General features: G+C 36.6%; 1 protein-coding gene across 4 annotated transcripts in view; it reads right to left on the reverse strand.

Moving 5' to 3' along the window:
- RBPJ (recombination signal binding protein for immunoglobulin kappa J region) overlaps window positions 1-15,155 on the reverse strand; it is a 121,173-nt gene that overhangs the window by 35,057 nt on the left and 70,961 nt on the right. For all 4 annotated transcript variants that reach the window (XM_011965349.1, XM_011965346.1, XM_011965347.1 and 1 more), the window contains one exon: window positions 11,259-11,297. In XM_011965349.1, coding sequence (XP_011820739.1) covers window positions 11,259-11,297 — 39 coding nt within the window. The remainder of the gene's footprint in view (window positions 1-11,258; window positions 11,298-15,155) is intronic.

Below are 15,155 nucleotides of genomic sequence, written 5' to 3' on the forward strand. Positions count from 1 at the left end.
AGAGAGAGAGAGAAAGAAAGAAAGAAAGAAAGAAAGAAAGAAAGAAAGAAAGAAAGAAAGAAAGAAAGAAAGAAAGAAAGAAACCACAAAGAGAATGTTAAATTGAAACATCCATGAATAGTAAGATAAGCTCATGTGCTGCTGTTACCAACGGATCTGCTTTTACTAGTTATGCCAACGGAGGCAATGGGAGTCTGCAAATAATGAGAAAAACCTGGTCCCCACGTAAAGGTAAAAGACAACTTCAGTTAAGGGAACATAATCAATGGTATTAAATATTACAGAACAGTCAAGAAAGATAAAAATTAGAAACTCTTCACAAATTTGACAATTAGTTCATAAATGGAACAGCTTAATTACAATTTTCTCAGTGAGTTGGGGGTGAGGCAATACCACTGAAGCAAGCTACAAAATGAAAGGGAGGGAAGGAAGCACAACGAACATAGTCATGCTTCTTGGCTATTAAGGAAAAGGGGTGGTGGTGGGAATAACTAAGGTTATGGCAGAAAAGTTTGTCTCTTTACAGGATTTTTAAAATTTTGGATACAAAGGGAAGTTTTTAATTACTAAGTCTGTTAAAACAAAAAAAGCCAAGAAGAAAATGTAAAGATGCACTGCAAAAAAACCTAGTGTCTATAAATTGAATACTTCTAAGTAGTTGAAGTATATAACACACAGAATTCTGAAAGACAGGCTGGGCGAGGTGGCTCCCGCCTGTAATCCCAGCATTTTGGGAGGCTGAGGCAGGCGGATCATGAGGTCAGGAGATTGAGACCATCCTGGCTAACACAGTGAAACCCCATCTCTACTAAAAACACGAAAAATTAGCTGGGCGCGGTAGCACACGCCTGTAATTCCAGCTACTCAGGAGGCTGAGGCATGAGAATCGCCTGAACCTGGGAGGTGGAGGTTGCAATGAGCCGAGATCATGCCACTGCAGTCCAGCCTGGGCGACAGAGCGAGACTCTGTCTCAAAAAACAACAACAACAAAAAAGAGTTAGAAAACAGAGACTAATAATATGCAACAGAGACAGTATGTGGCCCTCAAAGCCTAAAATATATACTACTTGATGCTACAGAAAATGTTTGTTGATCCCTGCAGACAATTTTTAAAAGTAAAGTTTTTAAAGAAAAGTTCCAAAACAGAATTCTGATTAAATCAATTAAGTATATTACATGGCTGACATTCAGTCAAGATTTTTTATAAAATTCTTCCTCAAAACTGGACTTATGGACAACTGACGGTTCAGAAAGCTCAGCTCAACTCCTCACATCTACTTCTGGATGCTGCCAAAAGGCATCCAGATTTATATGCACCCCCACAAAACCTCGAAGAACTGCCCTATTTTTGTCAGATTCTGGCAGTCTCGCCTTTTACACTGTCTCAGACACTTCTTCTCAAAGTGAGCTCCACAATAGTTATGGTTTACAAAGAGGCGGGTCTCAATCAAAGATGCTTCAGTGAAATCAGATAAAATAAAGTGAAACCAATTAATGGCAGGACTACTCAGAACCGTAAGCAAAATCTTCAAGAGAGGGATATTTGTAGGCTTTGTTTTCCAAGCTATTAGACCTGACTAAGATCTCCTTGTTTTTCCCTCAAGGAAGCTTTCTGAGAACTACTGTTTGCCTGAGGGCCAGTTTTGAAAATGACAATCTAGGGATACTATCAATAGTCAAAAAATTCCTGGTGCCCTTGTAATACACTAAAACATTGAGGCTGCTATACTAAGTGTCTACATCTATCAGTGACCAAAGCCAAACAACAGTACAGGTCCTGTTCCTAGGGAAACACCTACAAATCTCCCTTCAATCCTCTCTTTTTATGATAGAAGTAAAAATGTCCCAAAATTCCAGTTTTTTGTAGATAAGTAGGTAAATTGCTTCGAATCCTGTCACACAGCTATGAGACATATCCTTTCAAATTCTGACCAGCTCTTGGTTTTCCCCTCCCCGCCTCCCACTCCCAAATAGGCATAGGCCATTACATTGACAGCAATGGGTCATCAACACATCTGTGTTCTATTAGCTTAAAATGTTATTGTACAAATAAGCCATTTTGCTACTTAAGGTTTTACATCTCATGTACAGAAAAATTTGGGACTAGAGGAATTTGAGAACATAAAACAGTATGAGGTGTTGACAATCAAAGGCAGGTCACCATCTTGGTTCTCCTATTTTTAATTCTGGTTGATACTATCTAAAAGATGACCTTCACAACAGGATGCTTTTTCAATATTGCTTAATTTGGAGTAAGAATAGTGTATAACAGATTTCAAAGATTTTTTTTAAAGGAATAAAATCTGCCCGATTTTGAACTCTCTACACACCAGTGGAGAGAAAAAATGTTAAAATATTTTTCATCAAATAAAATAAGAGATACTAAAATTTTCCTAACTTGAATATTATTTAAAGAAGAAATGGAGAAAAAACCATTTTAAAAAGCATTCGCAGGGCAAGGCGTGGTGGCTCTTGCCTGTAATCCCAGCACTTTGGGAGGCCGAGGCAGGGGGATCACTTGAGCTTAGAGTTCAAGGCTAGCCTGGACAACATGGGGAAATTCTGTCTCTACAAAAAATATACAATTAGCCAGGCATGGTCATGTGCACCTGTAGTCCCAGCTACTCAGGAGGCTGAGGTGGGAGGCTGGCTTGAACCCGGGACACAGAGGTTGCAGTGAGCCAAGATCACACCACTGCGCTCCAGCCTGGGTGATAAAGCCAGACTTTGTCTCTCAAAACAAAACAAAACAAAAGGCCAGATGGTACCTAAAATTATAATATATTATCAAAAGGGAAAATTTCTGATTTCCAAGTTTGTGCTTAACAAAATAAAATTTTATCATAGATTTGGTCACTGATTTTACATTTCCATTTGCTGTTATACAAACTTTTTGCTAAATTTGCCTTATTTTAGCTTAAATAATAAACAATATAAATCTGTAGTTTGCTGTCTTTCAGAGATTTAAAAAGAAATAAAACTTATCTGAAGCCAGGTGTGGTGGCTCACACCTGTAATCCCAGCACTTTGGGAAGCCAAGGCAGGCGGATCACTTGAGGTCAGGAGTTCGAGACCAGCCTGGCCAACACGGTGAAACCCCATCTTTACTAAAAATTAAAAATTAGCTGGGCATGGTGGCAGGCACCTGTACTCTAGCCTCGGCGACAGAGCAAGACTCCAACTCAAACAAAACAAAACAAAACAATAAACAAAAAAAACTTACCTGAATTTTCCCAAGAAGGTACACTAATCCCTTTCAGAATATTTTAGAATATTTTTCAAGTATAAAAGCTTCTAAGTTTTTAACAGCTTTATTGAGATTTAATTGAAATACAATAAAATGCGCTTATTTTAAAGTGTGCAATGTGACAAGTTTTGGCATGTGTATACATACCATCACCAAAATCAAAATAAAGGTATTCACAATTGTGAGTTTCCTTTCTGCCTTTCTGTAATCTTTCCTCCTGCCTCCCCCTATCCCCAGGAAACCACTGATCAACTTTTTGTCACTACAGATCAGTTTGCATTTTCTATAATTCTATGTAAGTGGAATCATGCAGTACATATTCTTTTTTCCTGACACACTTAGAAAATTGAGTATAATTATTTTAAGATCCATCTATGCTATTGCATGTATCGAGTTCCTTTTTTACTGCTTAATAGAAATTCACTGTAGAATACACTACAATTTGTTGATCCACTCACCTGTTGCTGGATATTGGGGTTGTGTCTGTGTAACTATTACAACTAAAGCTAACATGAACATTCGTGTTCAGGGCTTTGTATTCAGGTGTTTTCATTTTCCTTGATTAAATATGTAGGAACAGAATAACTAGGCCATATGGTAGAGGTTTAACATTTTAAGAAAGTATAAATTATTTTCCAAAATTATTATACCACTTTATATACCCACTGCCAATGTATGAAAGTACTAGCTGTTCCCATGATGAGTCCTTTAAAATTTCAGACATTGTAACAGATATATAGTATTAATAGTATCTAACTGCTAGAAAGTGTATGTGTCCCCTAAGATTCCTATGTTGAAATCTAATCAGAAATGCCATGGTAGTAGGAGGTGGGGCATCTGGGAGGTGATAAGGTCATGAGGATGGAGCCTTCAAGAATAGGATCAGTGCCCTTGTGAGGACACAAAGATGACAGCCATCTATCAACCAGGAAGCATCTTCCAACAGACATCAAATACACTGGCGTCTTAATCTTAGACTTCCCAGCCTCCAGAATTATAAGAAATACATTTGTGGTTTATGAGCCACCCAGTTAATGGTACACTTTATAGCAAACCAGTGGGACTAACACACTCACTGTAGTCTTAATTTGCACCTCCTTAATGGGTATTTGTTATACTCATACATTCTTTGGATTAGTATCTGTTCAGACCATTTCCATCCTTTAAAAATGGATTATTTCCTTATTATTTACTTTTCAGAGTCATTTTCATCTTTGTTCTTTATTTTGATGAAGTAAAATTTATCAATTTCTTCCACAGATTGTGTTTTAGTGTCTAAGAAATGTTTGCCTAATAAACAACATTTTCTCCCATGTTTTCTTCTAAAAGCTGTGTAAAGTTTTACATTTAGGTCTACATTGAGCTATTTTTTTAAATAGGGTACTATGTATAGACTGTAGTTACTTTGTGTGTGGGGGGGCAGGTTGAAGGAGCAATGGATATCCAATTGTTCCACAATCAACTGTTAGAAAGACTATCATTTTAAAAAATCTAGCTAAATTGCCTTTGCACCTTGACTGGAAAGCAACTGATCATATATCTGAAGAACTATTTGTGGCCACTAATCTGACACAATGGTCTACTTAGCTATCTTTATGCCAATACAATACTTTAAACTACCATAGCTTTATAATAAGTTTTGAAACCAGGCAGTGTAAGTTCTTTTTGCTTTTTTTTCAAGGTTGTTTGCATTTCTATATAAATTTTAGAAACAGCTTGTCAGCTGTTACAAAAAACAGCTGAGATTTTGACTGTGATTGTGTTAAATCCATAGGATCAATTTGAGAAGAACTGACATTTTAACCATATATATTTATTTGAGACAGGGTCTCGCTCTGTCATCTAGGCTGGAGTGCAGGGGCACAAACATGGATCACTGCAGCCTTAACCCCCTGGGCTCAGGCAATCCTCCTGCCTCAGCTTCCCAATGTAGCTGGGACCACAGGCACATGCCACCATGCCCAGCTAATTTTTTTATTATTTGTAGAGACGAGGTCTCACTTTGTTGCCCAAGCTGGTTTTAAACTCCTAGTCTTAAGTGATCCTCACACCTTGGCCTTTCAATGTGCTGGGATTATAGGCATGAGCCATTGTACCTGGCTCATTTCAACAATATATTAGGTCTTCTACCTGAAGAACATTTAATTAGGACTTCAAGTTCTCTCAGTGGTGTTTGGTAGTCTTCAGTGTAGAGTTTTTGCACCTTTTGTCAGACTTTTCCCATGGAATTACATATATTTTTATACTACTGTGTAAATTGTATTGCTTTCAAATTTCAGTTTCCCATTGCGCAGTAGTATACAGAAATACAATTTAGTTGTGTATGTTAATCATGTATCCTACTACCTTGCTAAACTCACTTTTTAGTTCTAGTAGCAAGATTCCGCAGAATTTTCTATATAGATGATCATGACATCTAAAAATAAAGACAGTTTCACTTCTTTCTTTCCCATCTAGACGTCTTTCACTTCTTTTTCTGGCCTTATAGTACATCAAAATACAATGTTAAATGAAATCTGTGAAAGGAGACATCCCTGTGTTGTTCCTGATGTTGGAGGAAAAACACTGTGTTTCACCAAACAGCATGTTGTTAAATGTAGTTTTTTCATAGGCACCCTATGATGAGGAAATTCTCTTTTACTCCAAGTTTGCTGAGAATTTCTATTAAGAATGGATGTCAAAAGCTTTTTCTAAATCCCCTGAGATAACCATATGATTTTCCTTTTTTGTTCTATTAATATATTGAATTACATGAACTGTTTTCCATTCCTGAGATAAAGCTCAGTAGGTCAAGATGAATCATCCCCTTAATATATTGTTAGATTCCATTTGAAAATTTGTGAAGACTTTTTATAACTATGTTCACAAGGAATACTGGACTGTAATTTCATTTTCTTGTAATGTTTTGCCTACTTTTTGCAACAGGGTAATGCTATGCTCACAGAATGAACTGATAAGTATGTCCTGCTCTCCAATTTTCTGAAAGGGTATGTATGGAACTGAGATAATTTTTTTCTTAAACATACAGTAGAATTTCAACAGTGAAGCCATCTGGGCCTGCAGTTTTGTCAGAAGGTTTATAAGTTCAATTTCTTTAAATATAGGACGATTCAGGTTACCTGTTTCTTCTTGAGTAAGCTTTGGTAGTTTGCTAGTTTCAAAAAATTTGTGCATTTCTTCAAAAGTTGAATATTATTGGCAAAAAGTTAATTATTATATTTGCTTATTATCCTTCAAATATCTGTACTCTGTAGTGATGTCACCTTTTTTGTTCTTGATATTGGTAATTTGTACAGAATCGGATTTCTTTCTAGTATGATCATCCTTCTGCTTGAAGAATTTCTTTTAACACTGTAGCTAAGGCCTATTTGCAATAAATTCTTTCCATTTTTACTATGCCTAAAACAGTATATATCTACTGGATATAGAATTCTAAGTTGACAAGTATAGGTCCCCCTTGAGCATTTCAAAGCACTTGCTCTGTCTTATCCATAGCAAGGTTTCAGATGAAAAACCTGCTGTCATCCTCTCTTTGTTCCTTTGTGCATAATTTGTCTTTTGTTTTCTGTTGTTTTTTTATCACTGACTTTAATCAATTTGATTACAGAGTACTTCCGGGTAGTTTCTGTACTCAGGATTAACTGATTTTTTTTTTTTTTTGAGATGGGGTCTCACTCTGTCACCCAGGCTGGAATGCAGTGGTGTGATCTCAGCTCACTGCAACCTCCATCTCGTGGGCTCAAGTGATCCTCCCACCTCAGTCTCCCAAGTAGCTGGGACTACAGGCACGTGCCACAACTCCTGGCTAACTTTTTTTTTTTAACTTTCTGGTACAGATATGGTTTCGCCATGTTGCCCATGCTGATCTTGAACTCCTAAGCTCAAGAGATCTGCCCGCCTCAGCTTCCCAAAGTGCTGGGATTACAGGCGTGAACCACAGCACCCGGCTTAGATCTGTGGTTTTACAATTTTCACTAATTTTCCAGTTAGAACATTTTTGTCATTGTTTCTTCATATATTGTTTTAATCATACTCTCCCTACAATGACTAACTACATATATATTAGGTCACCTGACAATAAACCATGGCTCACTAATGCTCACCACTTTTTTTCAGACTTTTACTTTGTGTGCTTCATTTTAGACAGTATCTATTTCTATGTTTTCGTGTTTACTAATCTACTCTTTGTCCATTCTGAAATTAATCCCAAGTGTATTTTTCCACCTTAAATATTGTAGTTTTCATCTTTAGAGATTTGAGTGTGTGCGTGTGCATGTGCGTGTGTGTGTGTGTGTGTGTGTGTAATCTATGTCTCTAACCTCTCCTCTAGCTCAGGTATCTACTAATTACAGCCTGTAGGCCAAATCCTACCCATCACCCATTTTACAAATAAAGCTATACTTCACTGTACAGACAATCTAATTATTTACACATGGTCTACTGCTGCTTAGTAGTATGATAGAAGTTATATGGGCAACAAAACCTAAAATATACACCATCTGACCCTTCAAAGAAAAATTTTCCCAGCTCTTGATCTTGGCATCTTGGACATATAGAACACAAATATAGTAACTATTTTAGGCTGGGCACGGTGAATCACACCTGTAATCCCAGCACTTTGGGAGGTCAAGGAAGCAGAAGGATTGCTTGAAGCCAAGAGTTCAAGACGAGTTTGGGCAACATAGTGAGACCCTGTCTCTACAAAAAAACAAAACAATTATTGTTTTAATGTTCTTATCCAATAATTCTATCATGCATGTCATTTCTGGGTTGGTTTTGATTCACTGATTTTTCTTGTTATGGATATTTTCTTGCTCCTTTGTATGACTGGTATGTTTTGATTTTGCCTTTCTTAGTGCTGGATATTTTTCTATTTCTATATTCTTGAGCTTTGTTCTGGTACACAATTAAGTTTGATCTTTTCAATCCTTCTTTAAGTTTGCCAGGTGAAAACAGAGCATCATGCCTGGACCCAATTTTGTATCACTACTGAAACAAAACCCTTCTGAGCAGTCTAGCGAATGCCCCATAAATTACGAGATTTTCCACTCTGGCTACTGTTAACAGGCACAATTCATAGTCCTAAGTGAACTTTAGAAATTGTTTCCTCTAATTTTTTGGGATGTTTTTCCCCAATCCCCACGACGGAGTAGTTTCCTTACACACGCATGCTGATCAGTATGTAGCTGAAGGCTAAAAGGAAACCTCTGTGATAGATCTCTGGACCTATTTATACAGTTAATTCCTCTCCACTTTGCAGCCCTGCTGTCTTGCCCTCTGTGGACTCCCAGTTTCTCAGTAATCACTCATCCTTCTATACCTGATGTTCAATACCTGGAAAACTGTTGTTTTACATATTTTGTCCAGGTTTTTGTTCCAAGCCAGAGAGTAATTCTACTCCATGTTACTCTATCTTGGCCAGAGGCAAAAGTCTTAAAAGCTACTCAAGTTTTCCAAAGAGGGGGAACTGCTTAAAGGGCAAACAATGGAAAATAATGATAAACTAAATGGGACTTATTGCATCTATTTAGGGGAAAGAAAGGCACATTTCCTTATGAGGTTTATTATCATTGTACTGATTGTTATTTTTAGAGAATGTTATTTTACATTAACTTATTCATCAAAATATATCATTAGCAGTCTAACTGCTGCTGGTAATGAAACAAAAATGTTAAATTTTAAATTTCAAAATGCCTAGACATATGAATACAGCAATTCCACTCACCAGAACTGACTCAACGGAATATATATATATGAAAACAAGTAATTGAAAATATATTTACATGGCCTTGTGAGACAAGCTATATTTTCCCAGTTTACTTAACCTAGAATTAATGTAATGCTTTTTCCAAAAAAATTTAAATTTAAAAATAATATTGAGATTACAGAAATGTTGTAATAGTACAAGTAGTACAAAGAATTCCTAGTCTCCTTTCACTCAGACCTCCATAATGTTAACATTCTACACCTTATTTGCATATTATGTTATTTAAATCATTTAAGAGCAAATTGCAGATATAGCACTACCTCACCCAAAATATTTCAGCGTTTATTTCCTAACAAGGACATTCTTTTATACAATTTTCGCCGATTCAATACTAATACCTAATCTACAGATTTTATTCAAATTTTGCCAGCTGTCCCACGGAAGTCCTTTATGAGGGTCCCCTGGTGGGTGAAGTAGGTATTCTGAGAAACTACTACTGCCCTCAGGTCAAATCAGGAGGGTCACCAGTTTTTGTAAACAAAATAAAGTTGTACTGGAACACAGATATGTCATTCTTTTAGATACTGTCTATGGCTGATCTGGAGACACAAGGACAGAGTCGAGAAGTCCTAACACACTTAGTGAGGCCCTCTAAACAACATGTTTATTATCTGATCCATTACAGAAAACATTTGGCCACTTCAGCTTTACAGCAAAAGAAAAAAATTTTTTCCTGTTCAGGATTTGTTTAAATATAGCTTTGCCTCTTTGGTCTCCTCTAACCTAGAAGAGTTTTGCAGTGTTTTGTGTTTTATAATCTTAAAATTTAGGAAAAGCAAGTAACAATTTATTTTCTAGAATGTCCCTCAATTTGTTTCTGTCTGATGTTTCCTTATTCTTGGATGTAGCTTATGCATTTTTGGCAAAAATACCAAAAAGTAATATAATATGTCTTTCTTGGGATGCACATGATACCTATCTGTTCATTACTGGTGATAATAATTTACATAATTAAGGTGATGTCTGACAGGTTTCTCCACTATCATGTTATTACTTTTCCCTATTATCATTAAATACATATGTTGTGAGTGTATACTTTGAGACTCTGTAAATACTGTGTTTGTCATCAAACATTAATCCAGTAGCGTAAGCATCCACTGATGATTTTTGCCTACTGAGGTTGTCAAAGCCTAATTTCCTAATGCCACCACCATTCCTTCTACATTTATTAGGCAACATGCGTCTGTAAGGAAAAGCTATCCTCTTTGCCCTGTTTACTGATTATAAATAATTTTTACTTATATAAATAAATAATATTTACCCTGAGATTAATTATCTCCGTATAGACTTTCAGGCTGTTGTTTTATTACATGGGTTTTAATCCATTACTCTCATTAATTATCTTGATAATCAAAGCGTCCCAGATTTCCCTTCGAACTGTCCTTTGTATCCTTCTGTAGGTCCCCATCATTCTTTAAGCATAACAGCTTTTTAAAACAATAGCAATAATTTGGAAATAACCTAAATGGTCATCAATGTGAAATATTAAAAGTGGTATGAAAACAATGAAAAACCATGGAGCCATTAAGGGGAAATATCAAGGTAGAAGATGTACTGTTAAGTGGCGTTAAAAGGTGTAGAACAATGATAAGAGTGTGATCTCAGTTGAGTTTATGAAGAAAAAGGACAGACATATAAACATACAACTTTCTTGAAAGTCTCCAAAAATAAACGGCTAATAAGGCAAGGTTTGCACTGACTCTAGGACATGGCTATAGAACTAGGTCTCTTTATTTTACAACTCTGGCTGCTGGAAATCTTAAAAATCATTCAAGACTAATACTTTTAACATTCATAACTAAAACGTAAATTCTACAACTTACTTATACTCATTAAAAATAGATAAAACTTGTGTTTTCTTAAAATGGGTAGAAATTGTTTTCCTTAAAACTCTTTCCTAAAAGCATTTACTTTCAAATCTCACTTGCAATCAACAAATTGTGATGGGCTAACCACAGCTAGATATAGAAAGCTATCTGCACTGCCATCCATGTTGTATTCACTACATTAGACTCAAGACTAATTCTAAGAAAGGTTTCATTTTCCCTTTTCAACTATTCCTTTTATTCCTGTTTTTGGTGAGGGAACGGAGGAGAGATGAGGGAAAGGAAGGATGAGAATAAGTTTATGCTCTAGATAGTAATATTTGAATGACTTCAAGGGTACCTAACATAATATCTAAAACAATAGGATTTATACTTTCATAAATGTGTGTATGAAAAGCTGACTAATATAATACTTACCTAGTAAGTCGTTTAGGTGGAGGCCGCTCACCAAATTTCCTGGAAAAAAAAAAATAAAGAAAATAAAGTTAAGTAAGCCATATGACACACTCTACAGAAAGCTTTTCAGGCATCATAAAATCTCCTTTATGACTTATACTTCAACCTCACTGAAGAACAATGAAGACAGAAATCCTCTGGTAAGCATTTGTATCCCCAAATTGCAAAACACACATTTAAACATGATTCTTAAACACAAACAACATGCCCTCAGCCTTACAAACCCACTCTGAACAAGTAACACACTAATTAGATGGGGAGGACAGTATCTTTTAGAGACGACTTACCGGCTAGTATAAAACAACTAGCCAACGACCCTCACAAAGTTCATCATGTCTCAGGCACTATGCTATACATTTGCTATACACCCTATGTAATCATTAAAAAATAATTCTATTAGCCTGGTGTGGTGCTGCATGCCTGTAGTCACAGCTACTCAGGAAGCTGAAGTGGGAGAAGAGACTGAGCCCAAGGGTTCAAGGCTGCAGTGAGTCATGATTACGCCCCTGCACTCCAGCCTGGGTGACACAGCAAGACTCTGTCTCAAAAAAAAAGAAAAAATAATAAAAATAAAAATAAAATTCTGTTGGGTATACATAGGCTTCATTGTAAATATGTAAAAAGCAACAAGCCCAATATCACAAAGTAATTAAGCATTAGGCAGAGATGAGACTTCCTAGATTTTAACTACTTAATTTGCCTATTTTTAAAATGGCCTAACATAGAAGCATTTCAACTGGTTGGGAGAGGGCAAAGAGAAAAACAAGAGCAAAGGCAAGAAAGCACAATTCAGGCTAGAACTGGAGTACAACGTGACAGTTAAGAGAAAGACTAGAGTAAGACTGGCTGGGTTCAAATCCATGATTCAGTATTTACTTGCTGTGTAACCCTGAAGTTACTTGACTTTTCTAGACCTGTTTCCTCATCTGTAAAAAGGACATAGTGACTGTGCTTACCTGAAAGAGTTGTTGAGGGAACTAAACATATTAATTAATATACAGAAAACACAAAAGGCTGGGTGCAGTGGCTCACACCTGTAATCCCAGCACTTTGGGAAGCCGAGGTGGGTGGATTACCTGAGGTCAGAAGTTCGAGACCAGCCTGGCCAACATGGTGAAACCCTGTCTCTACTAAAAATACAAAAATTACCCAGCTACCTGGGAGGCTGAGGCAGGAGAATCGCTTGAGTCTGGGAAGCAATGGGTGCAGTGAGCCAAGATCGCGCCTTTGCGCCACTGCACTCTAGCATGAGAGACAGAGTGGGACTCCATCAAGAAGAGGAAAGAGGAGAGGAAAGGAAAAGGGGGAGGAAAGGAAAGTGGGGAGAGGGGAGAGGGGAGAGGGGAAAAGGGAGAGAGGAGAGCAGAGAGGGGAGAGAGGAGAGCGCAGAGGAGAGGGGAGAGGAGAGGAGAGGAGAGGGAATAGTGCCTGAAACACAGTAAATACTCAATAACAGCTAGTAATTATTATCATTTTTAGCTATAAGCAGTTAAGCCAAAATAACTAAAGGAACTAAATACGATTTTAATAGAGATAAATAAGTATATGAAGAAGAAACTGTGGTTTCTATGTGACAACCTGTTATTTCCTCTGAAATAGGAAGTGTAAACTTCTGAAAGAAACAGTAAAGGCACAGCGCTTGAAAAAGACCAAGAAGTTGTTTTTCATTTTGAAGCAAGACTACAGTTAAAAATAGTTAAGTAACTTGTTCATAAACACAGTTACAGGGTATTAAGTCTTATTTGACTTAAAGATTTCTCTACTGTATTTGTAAAGTTCCACAAGATTATTAACTTTGGTGATAAAAGTCATAGGATCCCATTTAGTTCATTTTGTTCATTTGTCCTAAGATACTGTTTATGACTTCATAATTCATAAGCAATAAGTATCTGTGACTGGAATATTTTAATATTTTCATTAAACCTGAAATATTGAAAAATGGCTTTAATTGAAATAGCACAAAAAAATGGGCAAATAACCCAAGTTTTTGAAATAAGAGTTACTTATAATTAGTTCTGTTTGATTTTATCCCACATGACACTCAATTTCTAAAATCAAGAAATAAGGCAAGGCATGGTAGCTCATGTCTGTAATCCTAGCACTTTGGGAAGCCAAAATGGGTGGACTGTTTTGAGTTCAGGAATTGAGACATGGCGAAACCCTGTCTCCACAAAAAGTACAAAAATTAGCCCAGCATGGTGGCGTGAGCCCCTAATCCCAAGTACTCAGGAGGCTGAGGTGGGAGGATCACTTAAGTGAAGGAAGTCGAGGCTGCAGTGAGCCAAGATCACACCACTCCACTCTAGCCTGGGTGACAGATCAAGACCCCATCTCAAAAACAAAGAAAGAAACAAAACACAATGTTTTACTGGTAACACCAGCAAGGTGGCTGAAGAACACAGATTTCAAAATACTGAACTACTGATCAACCCACGAATTCCAGCTAAGGAATTAAATGCAAAAATCTGAATCTTTTTCTACAAAAAAATTTTTTACACTGATTAAATGTACCACTGTAGCATATGATTACAATAAAACTGCATTAATAGGTTATATATAGTTTACAAAAGCCAAACAGTTTAAGATACTCTTTAAAATACTTCTTTAGATATAGATATTTATACATATGTGAATATGCAGTGTTATACTTTATAAAGAGAGGCAAAGTGAGGTATGACCAAATTCTACCTAAGGGCTTAAAATGGTAAAAATTTTAGAGACACACAGTTAACAAATGAGATAAAGCATTTTAATGACGCTGCCACCCATCATACCAGCTACAAATACTAAATATGTAACCAGCCAGTGCCTCTTTGGATGTATGTAACACAGGATCTAACACAGGTTTATTACATGACTAGTAAGAGATGCATCGTACTCAAAATTCAACTGTAAATTTTGTTCCTTGATGCTCTGAAATTCTGTCAGTATTAGATTAACAAGTAAATATTAATTAAAATATCTAAGTCCTTTTTTGGAAATGCCCATTAGATCAAGTTGACAATTACAAAACATGCCTATGCAATAACACTCCCGCCCCACAGAAAATATATGCAAAAGAGCTCAATATATTTGCCTGTTGAGTCTGGACAGCATTTTACACAAAATGATACATCCTTCTAGGAGTCATCCTAAGGCTAGAAATCTCATAAATGTTACTAAGATCAAATTGCTCCTTCTGTATATAATAAAACATTTCTATTAATTGCATGCAATCCTGATCTTTCTAATGCATATGCAATCACATTCCTATTTATCTCATTAAAGCTAATGGTTACTGTATATACTGGAGTAGGGAAATAATAAGAAAATGAGTTTTTTGAAAAAACTCAAAAGGAATGAGGCAGGTTGACAACACATAATTCTGGCAGGGCGCAAGAGCTCACGCCTGTAATCCTAACACTGTGGAAGGCCAAGGTGGGTGGATTGCTTCAGTGCAGGAGTTCAAGACCAGCCTGGATAACATAGCAAAACCCTGTCTCTTCTAGAAATACAAAAAATAGCCGGGTGTAGCAGCTGGGGTCCGTAGTCCCAGCTAATTGGAGGCTGAAGTGAGAGAATCACCTCAGCCTGCGAATGGAGGCTGCAATGAGTTTTGATTGAGCCACTGCACTCCAGCCTGGGCAACAGGATTGAGACCCTATCTCAAACAAAACAAAATAAAACAAAAAAAGACAACGCATAATTCTGAGTTCACAATCAAACTAAATTCTAATTATTTAATAAATCTCCATAGGGATACACATTAAAAACTGTCAAGTTATACTAAGGTACTACATACATCCTGCACTTACCAAAGTCCACTTCCACTACTAATTTGATTAAACAAAATTCACAATGTAATATTTATTTTATGCA

Source organism: Mandrillus leucophaeus, unplaced genomic scaffold (assembly GCF_000951045.1).
Source record: "Mandrillus leucophaeus isolate KB7577 unplaced genomic scaffold, Mleu.le_1.0 Scaffold720, whole genome shotgun sequence".
Taxonomy (NCBI): Eukaryota; Metazoa; Chordata; class Mammalia; order Primates; family Cercopithecidae; genus Mandrillus; species Mandrillus leucophaeus.